This window comes from Diabrotica undecimpunctata, chromosome 7, assembly GCF_040954645.1.
Source record: "Diabrotica undecimpunctata isolate CICGRU chromosome 7, icDiaUnde3, whole genome shotgun sequence".
Classification (NCBI taxonomy): domain Eukaryota; kingdom Metazoa; phylum Arthropoda; class Insecta; order Coleoptera; family Chrysomelidae; genus Diabrotica; species Diabrotica undecimpunctata.
The window spans coordinates 146441713-146459655 of record NC_092809.1 but is presented as its reverse complement, the minus strand read 5'-3'; the positions used below and the strand labels follow the sequence as shown (position 1 = coordinate 146459655).

The window sequence follows — 17943 nt, the reverse complement described above, 5'->3', positions numbered from 1 at the left end:
TTATACTAGCTGCATACCTTTCGGCACCTGTTCAAACGTCCAAATCCTAAAAAGATAAATATTATATTTATATATGAGTTAGATCCATCGGTTAGAATATAATGAAAATTACATTTTAACTAAAATTTGACGTTAAGTTCTCCACTCCAAAAATCGTTTTCAAAAAAGATTATTTAAGAATTGACAGTCCCAACGTTGCCAGTTACATAAAAACCTTTTGACTAGATGACAATTGACAAAGACAGAAGTTATTTGTAATTCGACAAACTTGCAAGGTTAATGATTTTTGTTTCTGTGCTCGAATCTTATCAATCGTTCTGACTCGTTATAAAAAGTACCTAAAGAAATTATAAAAATGTTAAGTTTCATTACTAATGATAGTTAAAGTAATGGTACCTTTGGAATACTTTCTTGTTGGTTAAAAATTATTGTCAGTACTATATTTTCTGGAAAATAGCAAAATGGCAGATCAAATAGACAATCAACCCAGTCCAGGTACGTTTTTGTTTATTTTTGCTAATCTTTATGTAAATATTTACCTGTCACGATTGCAGATTATGCTATTTTTAATGTTTTAATGAAATTGTTTTAGAATTTTAGTTCAAAATATATTTTGAATCGGTCATTTAGCTGTAGTTAAATTCCACTGCATTAATTATCTATTTTATAATCTATATGATGGTTTTTCGAACTGTAATTTATATATAGACTTCATTAGGAGCTTTGGTGATTACATGGTGGAAATATCCAAATCATCTATACAATACCAAACAAATTCGAAATTATTGGAGATAATTTATTTTAGGAACAAATCATCAACACTAGTTTTTATACTAAAGATAATAAAATAATAAAGAATAGGTATATATTTAACATTATGCATACAAGAATTCAGACAAATTTATTTAAAAGCTTAAATTTTGTGAAATAGAAATTAAGGACAAAAACGGCGTTTTTTACATTAATTATACAAAAAGTAATTTGGATAAATGTTATAATATTCTTATATTAGTAGTACATAAAAATGTATACAATAAAACATTGACTATTATTGATATCTAAATGGAAAAATTGTTTGATAAATACCAATAACAGTGATATTTAAAAATTATATTTGTATTGGCTATTTCTTTATAAATCCCTTGCATCCAAATTCCATGTTGACATTTTCTCATTATGTTGCCAGATTTTCAGGATAGTAGAGAATTAGGAAATAACTGACTTTTATCTCCTTAAAGATCTAAAGATTTACAGAACTTTTAATTCCAGAGAAGTTGTTATAAAACTGAAATAAACATATTGTATTTTTTAAGTAAAAGCATAACTGTATTGTTATTTGCCCATGTCACAGCATTTGTGGTATCAGTAGTCCTACACTATCAGGCTCTTTTCAGAATATTGAATTAATAAATACACAAGTTCCACAATGACTACAATTAGTTAAATGACTTTTAGAGATTGTTTTTACATTTTGGTGATAGAAAATTAATTACTCACAGGATTTTAAGTTTTTTTATACTACACAGCACAAAGTTTTAACTTTCATTTGCATTATTCCCTATTTAAAAACAATGAAATGTTTAAAAGCTTGATTTACACCAAAAAAAGTTACTAAAAATCTTATAGTCTTCTATTAGCTAATAGTCTGACTAAATCTAAAATGTAACAAGGTTTTAATCAATGTGTACACTTTTAGTATTAAAACAAATTCTGAGACAAATCTTTTTTATTTAAATGTTTAGAACATTTACCTGTTAATATCATTTTTGTTATAATTTGTAACTTTATGCATGATTTGACAAAAGAAATAAAAAATAGTGAAGTAAGCAACGTGACAATTTATTTATTTATAATATATCATCAAAACTGACTCAGCAATTCTTTGTGGATCTTGACCTGTTCGCAGAGAAGTCATCACTACTGTCTTATCTTTAGTAACCTCCCTCCATCTTCTTACCCTTAGAATCTTAAGGTCTTCTTCTACATCATCAATCCAGCCCATTTTAATGCCTCTGCGTTTTAATAAATTTCATAATACCTGGATCTGTATATAGCTGGTTATACCTTGGACACATCAACCATTTTCATTTATGGCCCTAAAAAAATTTCACACTATTTTTTTTTTCTTAAAGATACCAAGTAGTCTCTTGCCATTTTATAATAAAGTCCATTTTTAATTTCCATATATAAAATACCCAGTTTATGAGACTTAGTTCACTTGCTGCATTCATAAACTTTGTAAAACACTACACTATATCTCTCATACTTCTGTTCACTATAATGTATCATCAGCAAATGTGAGAATTTTTGTCAATCCATTGAATATAGATAGATATCCATATCTTAGACCATTATTAATGTAGAATTCTCCCATTGAATTCTAATGTATGACCTTACATTTTGCATTGTTAGTTTTGTCAATTTAAATAACAGGTGATATATACTATTACTTCTTTTAACACTGCCATAGGCTGCTTTGAAGTCAACGAAGAAATGGTGTGTATCTATAATTATATTCTAGTGACTTTTCTAAAATTTGTTCATGTGTGTGAATCCACATTGGGAATGCCCAACATTATCTTTTGTTAAGAATTTAAGTCCCTCAACAAGTACATTTCTGAATATTATCTGACCTTCAAGCTCCAATTTACATCTTAGTAAATTTGCAGTTATAACCGTGCATTTTGTCTTTGTTGGGGAAATTAACATGTTAAATTTTCTGGAGGTTATATTGAATTGTTGCAGCATTCATTGTAAATCAGATTATTTTAAGTTGTTTTTCTCCCATTTGGTATCCTTTTTTAGTTCTCACTTTTTTTATTATTTCATCCATAATCAGGCTGAACAATAGAGGATTCCGTGAATCTCCCTGTCTTATCCCATTGCCAGCTTCAATAGGGTATCTCTTGTGTATAATAAGTGGATAATACCCTTTAATTTAAGGCTCAAATGCCTTCTTAAGGTCCATGAAACATAGATATGCCGGTTTGTTACATTCTAATGATTTCTGTTGCACTTGCCTCATTATAAATATAGTGTTGGTGCATGATCTTCTTGACCTAAAACCTTGTTGTTCTTCTATTAGTGTTACAATTTCATTCAGTTTATTTGTTATCACTTTGGTTGTTAATTTTTTGTTGTGTTTAAAAAATTATTCCTCTGTAATTTTCCAGGTCCGAGTTGTCTCTCTTTTTGAAGACAGGTATTAGAATGTTTGATCTCCATTCTTGAGAAATTCTGTTTTGTTCTATTATTTTTGGATTAGTTGTTTGGTCAGATCTGGTCCTCTGTTTAGGAGTTCGTTCGGTATTCTGTCCTCTCCTGGTGATTTTCTATTTTTTAATTTCCTTAATGCTTCCTCTACCTCTTCCTCCTCAATATTTATTTCTTCGTTTGTCGTCACCTCTGGTGTTGCTGGTTCATTACCCTCACTTTTAGCAAATAGGGATCGAAAGTAGTCTACCTACGATTCCATCTGAATGTGTTTCGTTTTTATTAGTTCGTTCTCTCTTTTCTTTGTCCGCTGATCATTCTCCATATTTCTTTTTGTGTTACGTAGAAGTCGTGTTCCATCTGTTTTGAGGAGCTCTGCCAGTGTTCCCTTTTTATTTGTCTAACAAGTATTCGTTTTATGTCTGATTCGTTTATAGTGGTTATATGCCTGTGGTGTTCTGCATTGTAAAAAGGATTTCTTCTTTTCTTCACATTTTGCCTTCACTTCCTCTCTAAACCATGATGTTTTCCTTTTTGATATGTTAGTGTTCGTTACTTTCCTCTCTCCAAGTGATTCTGTTGTTGCTTTGATTATGTTATTTTTGAGTTTTTCCCAGCTTTCCTCGATGTTATCGTTTTATATTATTTTATTCCCAGCGTTCTTTTCTGATATTCTTTTTCTATATAAATATTCCGTGAATTCCGTATATAGTCATTCAACTTTGATTTTTGTTTGTGTTGACGCCGCTCTCTTGGGTGTGAAGTATTTCAGGGTGATTCTTATTTTACATAATATGTACTAGGTTAAGGTCGCTACATCCATCTGCTGAGTTGAGTGAGACATCTTACGTCGATTATTTTCGATGGATGTATATCTCTATACATCTCTATATATCTCTATACATGTTATAACATAATCTATCATAGATTTTTGTCCACGGGTCTTATTAAATGTATATTTGTGTAGGCCTTTGTGGTCAAAAAATGTGTTTGTTCTAAGTTCGTTATTCCTGCAGAAGTTGATTATCAGTTCCATTTTCGTTTTTACCATTCTCGTTATGTGTTTGTTTAATTCCGGGTATTACTTGATTGCCTATTCGAGCTTTAAAATCCCCCAATATTGTCATCTTCCCTCTGACTTGATCTCCTACTTGTTGTAATTGGTCATAAAATGTTTCCCTTGTTGTTTGAGGCTTGTTATTTTCTGGACCATATACTTCGATGATGTTCAGGTCTTCCATTTATATTCTTATCTTTGCTGTTACTATTCTTTCTGATATGGATTGACATTCTTTGATGTGATTTTGGTATCTTTGGTGTATTAGAAAGGCTACACCTTCTTTGGCCCTGTTTTCTTTTGCTACTCCACTGTAGATTAGTATGTAATCACCTAATTTTGATTGTCCTTTTCCTTTCTTTTCACTTTTAAATTGTTACCTGTAATTCAATCTTATAAAGCTTTAAGGCAGATTTATGTATCCGCTAGCGGCAGCATTTCCTTTACAAATTTAATCCAGTTTCATGATTTCATTCAGCTGCTTCTTCTCTTAGAGTATTTCTTCGACTTTTTTTGCAAATTTGTACAAATATTTTTCGCCCGATGACCTGGGCTTTGCCCTTTTTTATCAAAGTTACTTCCTGTTTCCCCATAATGCTTAAATTATATTGCCCACTAGTTGTAGGAATGTTTAGAATATCGGCAATCATTTTTAATCACTAAATTACGATTTTTTTAATCAGTAAAGATGCCACGCACTATTTAATGAAATAATACTGCTATTTACTAAATTTGACAAGAAATCAACTATAATGTAGTGAAGTTTGTTGGAGGATATTATATATAATTATTTATCATTTTAAACCATTAATGTTTTGAGTGTAGATGATTAAATAACGGGTTTTAAGTTTATACGGTTAAGTATAAACGGTTAAATGTAATATGTAATCTTAATCTGGTCATCATCAGGTCACAAAGATTTAATAATAATATAATATTTAATTGTACTTTACCGACGACCTGGTGATGCCAAAAAACTGTAGTGGTCGAAACCAGTCGTCACTAGTTAGATAAATAGATTGTGAATAATTCTGTAATTGATTTCTACAACCCAGTTTGAAGTGGACTCGCATTGCCAACCAATTCATTATTTCTTATTATTTTAATGTAATATAAATAAACTTTTTTTTAACAGCTGTAGGTCAAAATTGCTTTTATTTACAGTTCCAAGAAGATCTGGTATGCAGTCCATCGATTTCTCGCAGGCCAGCAATTCAAATGCGTTTTCTTTTCGACCTTTATCTGGGGGTGATAAAGTGGGGGTTGCAGCTGCAAATAATCGCCCCAAAATGAGCTTGCCGCCTGTGACAAAGGCAAAAGAACCACCTATAGTGATACGGTAAGCATTTTAAATAGATGTCCAAGTAAAAATATAGGAATTAATTTTATCGGTAGATTTAGACAATTTGATCAGGTTAAACAAAATTTGTTCGTATTAATAAAGGATATTTACGCAGAAAATGTGCTCGTTAAATATAGAGATTAAAAGTTTTTGTCGCACAAATTGTGACAAATATTGTACTTTAAGGGGTCGTCTGTGTATTTTCAAAAATGAGGCGCAAATGATGACTAGTCTGAGTGAGTGAAGGGGTCTAACTATAAATCCTCGCGTTTAAAAAAATGAAAAAGCAATTTAAAAAAAAAACTACAATTTTGTGTATATCGGAATCTTGTTGATGAATCTTTTTTTGTATATTTATTAATTAAATGTGCATGACCATTTCCTAATAATATCAATGATAATAGTACAAGGGATCTTAAAACCATGAACATTAGGCAGTGGCGAAGGAAAGTATCTGTTTAAATTCAAATATGGTTGTGTGAACTAATCAATACATTTGTCCTCCCTGTATTCCTATATCCCATAGGTACCGCTCGGGCTTGAGGAATGCGTCCCGCTAAAACACAAGAGCTTAAGTCGTTAAGAGGGAAAGACGCAACTCGCATATTGAATTCGTTTTGTTCGTTGTTTCCTAAAGTAGTGTAAATCATGGTAATTAATTCTTCAATTAACGGTAAGTTCACCTAGTTTTACCTGAACCTTTAAATTGTTTTTGATTGTTTATTGCAACCATTTAAGTTTTGATAATTATTTGCACCTATGAGTTAAAGTTCATTCATCTCACCAGGGCTATCGAAGGAAATATAGCTGGTGTTAATTTAATTACTTCTTCTTCAAGTTCCATTTTCTATCGAAGGTTGGAAATCATCATGGCTATACGGACTCTGTTGGCTGTCGCTCTAAAAAGTTCTGCACTACTGCATTCAAATCATTCCCTTAAGTTCTTAAGCCAGGATATTCTTCGTCTTCCCACATTTCGCTTTCCTCGGATTTTGCCTTGCATAATAAGTTGTAATAATGCGTATTTTTGCCCTCTCATCGCATGTCCTAAGTACTCAAGTTTTCGTCTTTTGATAGTTATGATATCCGTAGGATTCTTCTGTAACACCAAAATTCAAAGGCGGCCAAATTCAGATGGACTTGTTTTAGTGTCCACGCTTCCAAGCCATAAAGAAGAGTAGAGAACACGTAACATCGAAGCATTCTCAGGCGTAGTTCTTTTATTTAATTACTATTAATTCGTAATAGTACATAGTTTGTTAATTCGCCACAGTATCCGACAGGGCAGAATGGAAGAACATTAGTTAAGTTAAGAAGTTAAGCAGGCCAAGACTAACAAAGGGTTGTAGCGCCATTAGAAGAAGAATAGTACAAAAGGATTCGACCCTGGAATTGTAAAAACCAATCGTGTTTTTTTTAAGAAATATGTGTAACAGTAAAAACCAAACTGCATGAATATTACGAAGATAGGATCAAACGTCATTAAACAAGCTAAAATGTTTAGATAAGTAGTCATAACATAAAACATAGAACAATATATTATTATCGGGTGCTGAGTGAGAAGGACTTTGACATTTCAGAAGTCGATTCGAGTCTATAGTTTCTTATCGCGGTGCGCCGATAAGAAAACAACCGACTACAGGGGCGGACTTAAAGTATCAGCAAGAACGTAAATAACTGTGATGAACCGTGATGATAATTTATTGAAGGATACTATATAGAATTAATTTTTGTTTGGCACAGGTAGTGTTAACAAGATATAGAAAGAAAGTATCAACAAAATATGCAATTGGATATATATCAATGAACATATACTCAGGGTAAACCTAGATATGGGCAAAGAAAGTGTCTACGAACCTAATAATACGCTATCTCGCATGAAGCCCTCTCATCACCGAGTCTAAGCTGAACGCCTATCTGAAAAAACAGACCCTCCTGTGACCCTCCCACCATATTCATCAGGTAACCAGGACGTTATCTCTTCTCCATATCATTCATACCTCGTTCCACTGTAGCGTATTGAATTCATTCTTTTGTAACCTGCCTCTATATGAGTAGTTGGTCAGTGGTGCGTCTTTATGGCTTGAATCCTGTTTGTTCAATTGGTATTTCTTGAAATAGCTTTTGACCAATTCTGTTGAGGATCAGTCTTCGAGTAGTTTGTAAGGTGACCTAAGTCGATGGGGCGGTAACTCTCTGACTTGTCTCTAGTTTTCCTGGCTTAAGGATAGCTGTGATTTTGGATTATTTGTAGGGGTTTTTGAATTTTGCAAATTTTCCACAATGGATCAGAAATTCTGAGAGTATGCAATCCGTGCCAGGGGTCTTGCCAGGTTTTTTGATAGAATTTGAGACTTCCGTTTTGTCGTGTCGCTGGTTTGTCACTTCCAACTTTTCTTAGACGGGAACACGCTTCATGACTAGATTTTTTTTCAAGTCTAGGGATTCAAGTTTGTCCATTTTGCTCTTTTAGCTGAGTCTTGACTTAAAATAAGTTCGTCCGAAATGGCGTTTTCGACTATTTCAAGATAATTTTGGTAGAGGTTTTGGCTTTCCTCACTTCATCTTGATATGTAGTGCTTACTGTAGCATCTGGAAATGTATTTGTGTGCTGTAGAAATTACTGCACCTCTAAACCTTGCATAATTTTTTTATGTTAGTGGGATCCATCGCAAGAGTTTATCAAATTCGTTGATAAAAACGGGTCAGTTAGCTTTATTAAAGTTACGGCGTGGTCGCTTAATGGTTGTAGCGAGCTGTATTTGGACACGTATCTCGGTAATACTCCTCCAATGCTGTGCTAAGCAAAAAGTTGGGAAATACTTTTCTCTTGGTTGGTAATCGATATTGCATGCCACCAATTTAAAGGTGGCCTTGTCTTTGACATCGAAGTTGTAATGCAGATAGTTACTCTGTGCCCACTTTACAAGTAGTATCTCGCCGTTTTAATTATATCTGTGTTTCTATTCTTGGTGATGACATTCTAATTTTATATTTTAGTGAAACCAAGCTGAAACCTTGTCCCCCTTCGATGACCTCAGTAGGAAAGCTTCAAATTAAGGGTCTTAGTTACGACTTCACCTCCGAGGATCTTCAAGATTTAGGCGAGATCGGCCGAGGCGGTTTCGGTACTGTAAACAAGATGATTCACAAGGCGACAGGAACTGTAGTAGCAGTTAAGAGGATCAGATCCACAGTCGACGAAAAAGAACAGAAGCAGCTGCTCATGGACTTGGACGTTATCATGAAAAGTAGCGAAAACAAATATATTGTTCAGTTTTATGGAGCGCTTTTTAAAGAGGTAAGTAATTATCGGAATATTATAGTTTATCGCTATTGTACTGTGTATTTTAGGGTGACTGTTGGATTTGCATGGAATTGATGGACACTTGCCTAGACAAATTTTACAAATTCATCTTCGAGAGATTAAAAACTCGAATTCCGGAGCCGATTTTAGGAAAAATAGCGTTAGCGACTGTAAATGCACTGAACTATCTCAAGGAAGAACTCAAAATCATCCATAGAGATGTAAAACCAAGCAATATTCTTTTAGATAAGAGAGGTAATATTAAACTCTGTGATTTCGGCATTTCGGGACAGTTGGTGGACTCCATCGCGAGAACTAAGGATGCAGGATGTCGACCATATATGGCGGTGAGTCTATTTGAGCTTTCATTTTTTTATTTCAGAATTTCTTTCAAAGATGGTCCGTACGATCCACACTTTTGCAATTTTTTGGCGTTCAAGGTCTTTAAATGTATCAAACACATTTATTTTTGGGTTTATAGATAAAGCACATTGATCCCACGTTTAACTGGAATGAATCCGCTATTAGTTTTTATTTTTAACATTAAAAAAGAGTTTTCTATACTTTTTTTATTTATTATTATTGTTTTAAGAAAATATTCCCGAATACGCTTCTGGCAGTGATAATTAGATAATTCTGAAGTAGTGAATCGATGGTATTTCCAAATTAGAAATTTCTTAGCACTACCCTTAGATCATATATTAACCTTAACTCTATTAATAGGAACAAATTCCTTCTAAAACCGCCACCGTCATGGGTTTTGTTAGGGATAAATGGTCTGTTTTCCATTTGTCAGTCATTTCGCATAATTTCTGGTCATTTTGACCGCTATTTTTGTTACAAAATAGTCAATGTATTACTTAGTTCTACAGTTCGAAAAAATTAATATGACAAACTATATCCCTATATAATTCTAAAAAATTAATTCAAATCAGTTAATTAATGGTAATTATTATTACCAAATAACTTTAGATCGAGATAGGTCAAAAATTGTAAATTCTTTAATGGAAAATGTTAAAAAAGTGCAAGGAAATGTTTTCTCCAAATTCTTTATAAATCCTGCGAAATTTTATCTTTAAATTCCTTAGAAAATTTTACCCAAAACGCACATTTATAATATTATTTTCTAATTTTTTTTCCAATTTTCAGTGCTTTCCGCGTTTTCTAGAAAGTTAAAAAAATTTACAACTTAAAATCAGATTCTGCGGAAAATTTTATATAAAAATCATATTATTTTGACATATTTTTTGTTTTTTCACTTTTTTTATTCACAGTCAAGAAAAAAAATGAAATTATTTTTTACAGAACAAACAGTGAAATTTCTTTGTAATTTTCAGCCTGAAAGAATCGATCCTCAAACCGCAAGAGGCTATGATGTAAGAAGTGACGTGTGGTCGTTAGGAATAACTTTAATGGAAGTGGCTACCGGTCATTTCCCCTTCAAGAAATGGACGAGCGTTTTTGATCAACTTCACGAAGTAGTCAACGGCGACCCACCCAGGTTATCCACCAGTCATAACGCCAACACTTTTACAGCAGAGTTTGTAGAATTCGTGAATACCTGGTAAGTACTATGCGAGGGTGAGATGAAAAATTATCAGCTTGATAGTAAGGAAATCTTTGTTTTTGTGGTAAAAAGCTATTTATTTGATTATATATACAATTTAATATATTAAAAATAAAGATTTTAATTCCGTAAAATAGTTTCGAAACACAATTCAGATATCTGCCTTAATCTGAGCCTTCTAAAAATTGCAAGGCATAGCAGACGTTGATAAAGATGTTAATAGAGACATGGGGAATCTAAAATTTGCATTCCACGACATGTCTCCTCAACTAAGCAGAAATCATTAGCGAATTAATTTCTTGTACTCATACAGAGTAGATCCGAATTAAATGAAAAAGACAGTCAAGATTTCATTTCACGTACAAAGCGTCTATGTATCTGTTTATACGTATTTCGCTTTAATAAAGCTCATCAGAACAGCTATTCATAGGCGTTCTCAACGTGAAAAATAAATCTTTCCTGTCTTTAAGAAGCAACAATAAAATGGCTTCGAAACGGACGCAATAGCGACATCTGATATTAAATCCGTAAAATAGTTTCGAAACACAATTCAGATATCTGCCTTAATCTGAGCCTTCTAAAAATTGCAAGGCATAGCAGACGTTGATAAAGATGTTAATAGAGACATGGGGAATCTAAAATTTGCATTCCACGACATGTCTCCTCAACTAAGCAGAAATCATTAGCGAATTGGTTTCTTGTACTCATATAGATAAGGTACAAAAAAATTGTTGAAAATGTATCATTATTTTATTATTCTAAACAGTAACAGCAAAAAACATACCAATTTTCTGATTTTGTACGTTTTCCTGAGTTTTCCTCCGCGTAATAAAATAATTTACACCAAAAAAACATTTTTTAAATTTGTTTTTAATTCAATTTAAAATATTTTCATGTCTATATTTTCCAAAAATAGTAAATTGTTAAAAAAATTTCCAATGTTCATAATTTTTATGTATTTTGTCAAACGTAGAAATTTTTTGCAGTTCAAATTCAGTTTTTTCCGGAAATGTTATTAAAATCAGTTTTTTTTATATTACTTTGTCAGAGTTTTCGTTTTTATTTAAACATTCAAATCTGTAACTACCAAAAATAACTAATTATGAAAACATGGTCAAAAAAATTGTTTTTTTGACTTTTTTTTCAAATTCAGGTTCTTTTCGGAATATTACATAAAATCACATTTGTTAGTATTGTTTTGACACATTTGATTAACTTACTCACATCTCACAACCATGAAAAACTCTTTTGAGACAAGGTCTACATTTACCTTTCTTTATTATTCAACCTAAATTGCTTAGATTCTAATCTACGTCACTTTCTAGTCTAATTAAACAAGAAAATCAGAGGCCGAAGTATAAACAGCTCCTACAGGATCCATTTATTCTCAGAGCGCAGAGAGAAGAGATAGACGTGGCAGCTTACGTGACTGAAATCATGGACGAAATGGCGAACAACGGCATCAGCGCATTTACCACAAATCTACAATGAAAACTATACATACGTTCATAAGTACATATACATATATATGTATATATAATACATATACATACATAAGTATATATATATATATATATATAATGGCTCGAAGCCTATATGATACAAGCCTCATTAATTTAGAGACAACCTTTTTTGATGTTCTGTACGTTATTCTGGAACTTTAAAAAAAGAGTACGTTATAAATTGATCTCCCAATTTTTGTTTAGCTCATTTTGTTCTTAAACAGTGATAACATACGGAATATCTAGAAAATCTCTTGAAGAACACCAAAAATAGCATAGTGTAAAACCTTTTTACGTTTTTATGTTTTAATTCATGTGAATAAACCATCAGAATAAGAATAAACTATGGGAAAAATCAATGCAGGCCTGTGAGTAATTTTTGTTGCATTAAGAGAGGGATATAAAAGTTTATTATTGACCATTTTCTCTTTACAGGACATCCAATTCGTTGTTATTATTTTATGTTACTGTGTAACTCTACTTTTCTGTTAATTCCTGATGTGTTGTGAAATTTAGGAATACAGTTTGAGAGAAACGTTTTATGCAACATATGTTGCATACTTTCAGAAAACAACAACTTTTTGATACTGTGTACAACCTCAACTAGTGCTTTTTATATTGCATAACTTTCGGGGCAAATTTTAACAATTATGGTACTATGCTTAGAGTAGGGAATTTTACACGTTCGTGTAAAACACAGTTCAAAACTACCGAGAACATAACAATAAAACAAAAACATATTCATTTATTTATGTTTTACGGTATTCTAGTGATGTATAATTTAGATTTCACTAGTTTTGCCAAGATCTGCGCCAAATTTAGGCAACTTACAGTTCATTGTTGCTGTGGTGCCCCGGTTAAAGTCAGTTTTTCTGTGGCAACTCAGAAATGTCATCGATGGCGTGTAACTGACTTAAAATGTAACAAATACATAGAAAACTTGGTAATTATATACATTTTGGTCGCGGTTCAAAAACGGAAAATTTTTGTTTGGTATTTTAAAAAGTTTAAAAAAGCTCAAATAAAAAGTTTTTTCGGTAAGCGGTAAAAGTGTTACAAAAAATTTTAAATAATTGGAAATTTTTACCTAAAAGCCGAAATATACGAAGTTATTTTAATCATCAGTGCATAAGTCATCGTCATGCCTAACTTCCAAACACAATTTTTACTAAAGTAAACTGATATATCTCCTTAGTCATTGACAAATCTGTAATTTTCCGCAGAAATACTATTATAAGTTTACAATTTTAACATTTTACGGCAAATTGCACAAAAATTACACAATGCTTTGTTTTAGTAAATTTGGTAAAATTTTGCCAAAACTCACTAACGTACAATGACTACGATACAAAATCTTGTAAAATTGTTTATAATTCAGTAGAAATCTTGTTAAAACTTGATTTAAAATCATGTAAAAGTTAGTCATTGTGTAAAAAATACTTTAAAGGCTTTAATTATGCACAAAAATAGTAAAAACGTGTGTTTTGGTTGGCATAACTAGTGTTTTTTTTTAATGGTAAGAATGTGTTAAGATTAACGTAACTGGAATATTTTATTAAATGTCTGAACAAAATAAAAAATAGTAATTTTCGTAAAAGCTTTATAATTCGCTAAAAATCTTTTAAAAAATACTCTGTTCAAAAATACTACACGTATGTGTTGTGGATAGTATAGTAAACATATGCGTTGAGGTTCGTGTGCATGTTCAGGGTATTTATTACGGCTTAGATATTTTACTAAATTTCCTCAATAATTAACTAATTTTTTTCTGATATGTATTGTTTGGATAATACATCAATACGGGTACATAATAAACTCAAAAATAGTCTTTATTTAAAAATAATTATGTTTATCGTTATAAGACTGAGTACGATATTTATCTGTATTGTGTATATAACCAGAGAACAGACGAACACAGAGAAGCGACACTCCTTTGAAGTTACGTGGTCAAGCCGCCAATGACAGCTAACAACCAGAAAATTAATAGTCAGTGGGCATACCACACAATATAAATTCTTAAGAGCGTAAGCGCAAAATTTCGGGCCAATGCTTTTTAAATGCATTCATTTTTTTCGAATCCTGAAAAAACTAATAAGCATTTTTGAAAAATTTAAACGCAGAATGAAAGACTACATTATTACTGAGGGCCGAAATTCCCTGAAAACTTCTATAATGTTTATTTTAATAAGTTACAGGGATGAAAAAAAAAGAGAAAATTTAGTGTGATTTTTAATTTCAAATATCTCATTCAAAAAAACGTTTTGTTTATTCTAAGGGACTTTCGGCCCTCGGTAATAATGTAATCTTTCATTCTGCGTTTAAATTTTTCAAAAATATTTGTTAGTTTTCTCAGGATTCGAAAAAAATGATTGCATTTAAAAAGCATTGGCCCGAAATTTTGCGCCTACGCTCTTAAACGAAACAAAGAAATTACTAAAATGCTCAAACTAAAAATTGTTGGATACATAACATACTAACATAATTAGACCGATAATTGGAAAAATTAAGCACGTGTTTTTGACAGTTAAACAACCAGAATCGGGCATGCGTATACAAAAATGGTACCCGCTTTTGGACCGTTGTGTCGCTTCTCTGTGTTCTTCTGTTCTCTGATATAACTATAATTATGCCATCCCAATAAATTTTTTTACTCAAAATTACTGTGGAAGTATTTTTTCAAAATTAAGCTTTTATAATATCTTAAGTAAATTATAACTATTCTGCAAATTATTTTTTTAAGTTACTAGGTTAGGTTTAGTAAGAAAAATTGTTCATTTCTAATTTTTAAATCGTTTTTCTTGTTTTTGCAAAAAGTATATTCGAATTTGAGCTTCCTTGAATTTGCTTTTTCCAATTTCAAATAACAATTTTCCATTTTTGACGTGAACTTTCATCTATTCTCTATAATTAACTTTTTATTTTATGTCCATAGTAATAACTCTATGATAATAATGGGCAAACAATTAAAAAAATATCCATCTGTTAACTACCACCATACAAATTTACCATAATCGATTTATAATCGAAATGTTTTCATATTTTGCTCAAATATTCGATTGGAGGCGTTATAAAAAAGGCACAAAAATTATTGACAGGCATACTTCTTATTTCCAGCAATTAACAGTAGCGGCATATAGCTCGTTTACATTAAGCAGGTTTTGAAAAGAGTTAACACAATAATTACTTATAAAAAATTACTGAGAATTTTTGTATTTCAATAATACAGACATGTCATAAGTTTGGCATATGTCAAACTATCGAGTTTTGATAATATTTCGAATTTTCTCGTGACCTCACCGCCTGTTTTTAATAAACGAACTATACTCGATGCCTTTTTTAAAATATCGTATAACAAGCTGATGAATGACTTGTTATAGAATCGACTGAACGATAAGGTTAACAGGTAAGCAGTTAATAATGAGGTTTTCAATGTTTTTTGTTTCGTTCGTCATCCTAGAAATATAGTTGTTGAGACATCTCAGGTGATGTAACATAATTAAAGAATCCTGTTAGCATTATTCATTAGGTAGTTATCCCTTTTCTTGTTGAATCATAAAACTTCTGTAATCTTAAATTTATTATGTTTTAAGGCTAAGAATGGTCATTGTATTCAATTAATTGAAGATGGCTCGATAAATAGTGACGAAAGCTCTATAGAGCTAAATCTAACGCGATTTTGTAAATTACTTATTTCTTAACATATAGCCATCTGATATGTACTGTTACTATTTCTTTTACTTTACGTAGACTTTTATACTATTTCGTAAATACGCTTCTTAGAATACAACCAATATACAGTTTAAACAAGAAGTTTTATGATTTAATAGGAGACTTAGATGGTTTTGGCTCGCTTAGTTAGACAGATACATTGATAAAAACACTTGCCATTTTAGATCGTCGTTATACAGGGTGGAGATTTATCGAATATTCAAAAATATATCATGAAACTCCAAAATGATCGTACATAATAATCTTTTTTCCCATATGAAACTTAAAAAAGAAGAAATTGTAATAATTATTCATAAAAAAGGGACTTAACAGTTGCCTACGGATTTTTTTTACTTTTACTTTACTTGTATTGCCCAACTTCAAACAGAATTTCTAACAGATATAAAAAGTATTGATGGAGATGGGATTGGCTTCGCTGCGTAATTTCTGGCGGAGTTTTCCTACCTTTTGGACTTGTTTTCAATGCTGCCTAGCTTCAGACGAAAGTTTTAACAATTTTATTTTTCGCAAAAATACATTAAAGAAATTTCGTTGATCATCCGTCTTTTTGCGTAAATTGAATAGATCGGCCGGTACAAATTTCCACCTTGTATGTCGCAAATAACAAGAAAAGAGAGAAATTGTTATAAATAAACAATTTAGTGCAATAAATAAAATCAACATAATTCTTCCTAGGTAATAGATAGAAACACTTCTTCATTTTATATTTTACTTTGGGTTTTAGCTAAATAAAGTCTATAAAAAAATACTTACAAATCAAAAGTGCAACTTCCATATTACAAATTACATCTGTTTCTCCAGTACACAAGTAGTTACTCCTCGTAACATGTATTGGACGGGTGTTTTTAATATCGTGAAATAAAGAACAGACTCAACACACAACAGTTGCATGCGTTTGCGAATAAATGGAATAAATAAAAAGTATGTTTCGGTTTAATGGTTTATTACATTTACAACAACATAATCTGTGAATTAGATCAGGACAAGATATGAACAATGGACTTCGTGAAAATATCTGAAAAATTCGAAGAAAAGATGATTCACGTTTATGTTATTCTAAGCACTTTAATAATACTAAGAGCGGGATTAAACCGGAAATGTTTCTGCACAAACCTATCTACACTGCAAAAACAGAAAAAGATTTACAGATTTCAAAGGGCTTTGATGAATTGAAACGCCGAATATATATATATATATATATATATATATATATATATATATATATATATATATATATATATATGTATCGAGAAAAGGAGTACGACCGTCAATCCAAAATAAACTAAGGTACACTCGAAGAGTGGTGGGTTTTTCGGTCAAAGTGGAGAAATAAAAGACAAAGAAGGTGGCTACTTCATCTATTTATTGAAGACGTTTCGCTTTCTGCTCAGAAAGCATCATCAGTTCATCTAAAAAGAACAATATGAAACCAAACATCCATAGAGAAGTTACAACAAAAGTGTGTTACCTTACAAAGACATGTAGCAGTCAATGATGTTAAAAATATGAAAAAGCTTACGAAACTGGACATTCAGAGTTAACGTTGTATAAAACAATTAATTGAAACTTGGTATAGTTTGCAATTTAACAAAATTAGCACAGCAAAAGAACATGTGATAAACATACAATACCTTTTTTATATACATGTATGTTTATTACATGTTCTTTTGCTGTGCTAATTTTGTTAATTTGCAAACTATACCAAGTTTCAATTAATTGTTTTATACAACGTTAACTCTGAATGTCCAGTTTCGTAAGCTTTTTCATATTTTTAACATCGTTGACTGCTACATGTCTTTGTAAGGTAACACACTTTTGTTGTAACTTCTCTATGGATGTTTGGTTTCATATTGTTCTGTTTAGATGAACTGATGATGCTTTCTGAGCAGAAAGCGTAACGTCTTCAATAAATAGATGAAGTAGCCACCTTCTTTGTCTTTTATTTCTCCACTTTGACCGAAAAACCCACCACTCTTCGAGTGTACCTTAGTATATATATATATATATATATATATATATATATATATATATATATATATATATTGGTACGGCTATGAAATTACTTCATGCGAATGATTTGCGTATTTCTTTTACAGACTTTAGAACATATAGTATACAAGGAAGTGTCACAGATTGTATATATTTATTTACAGAGCTTTAAAAGTTTATATTTAAATTTTACTAATATTTAAGGTTATACATTATTTGATACTGTTGAATTTTTTC

At 31.4% G+C, this 17943-nt stretch overlaps 1 protein-coding gene across 1 annotated transcript; it reads left to right on the top strand.

Annotated features, from left to right (window-relative positions):
• The first annotated feature begins 256 nt into the window (after positions 1-256).
• LOC140446005 (dual specificity mitogen-activated protein kinase kinase 4-like) lies at positions 257-17040 on the top strand. Its single transcript, XM_072538490.1, has 6 exons — positions 257-495; positions 5435-5609; positions 8613-8913; positions 8967-9266; positions 10257-10483; positions 11812-17040. The coding sequence occupies exons 1-6, from the start codon at positions 462-464 to the stop codon at positions 11975-11977; spliced, it is 1203 nt and encodes a 400-aa protein (XP_072394591.1). The 5' UTR covers positions 257-461; the 3' UTR covers positions 11978-17040.
• Positions 17041-17943: the final 903 nt, after the last annotated feature.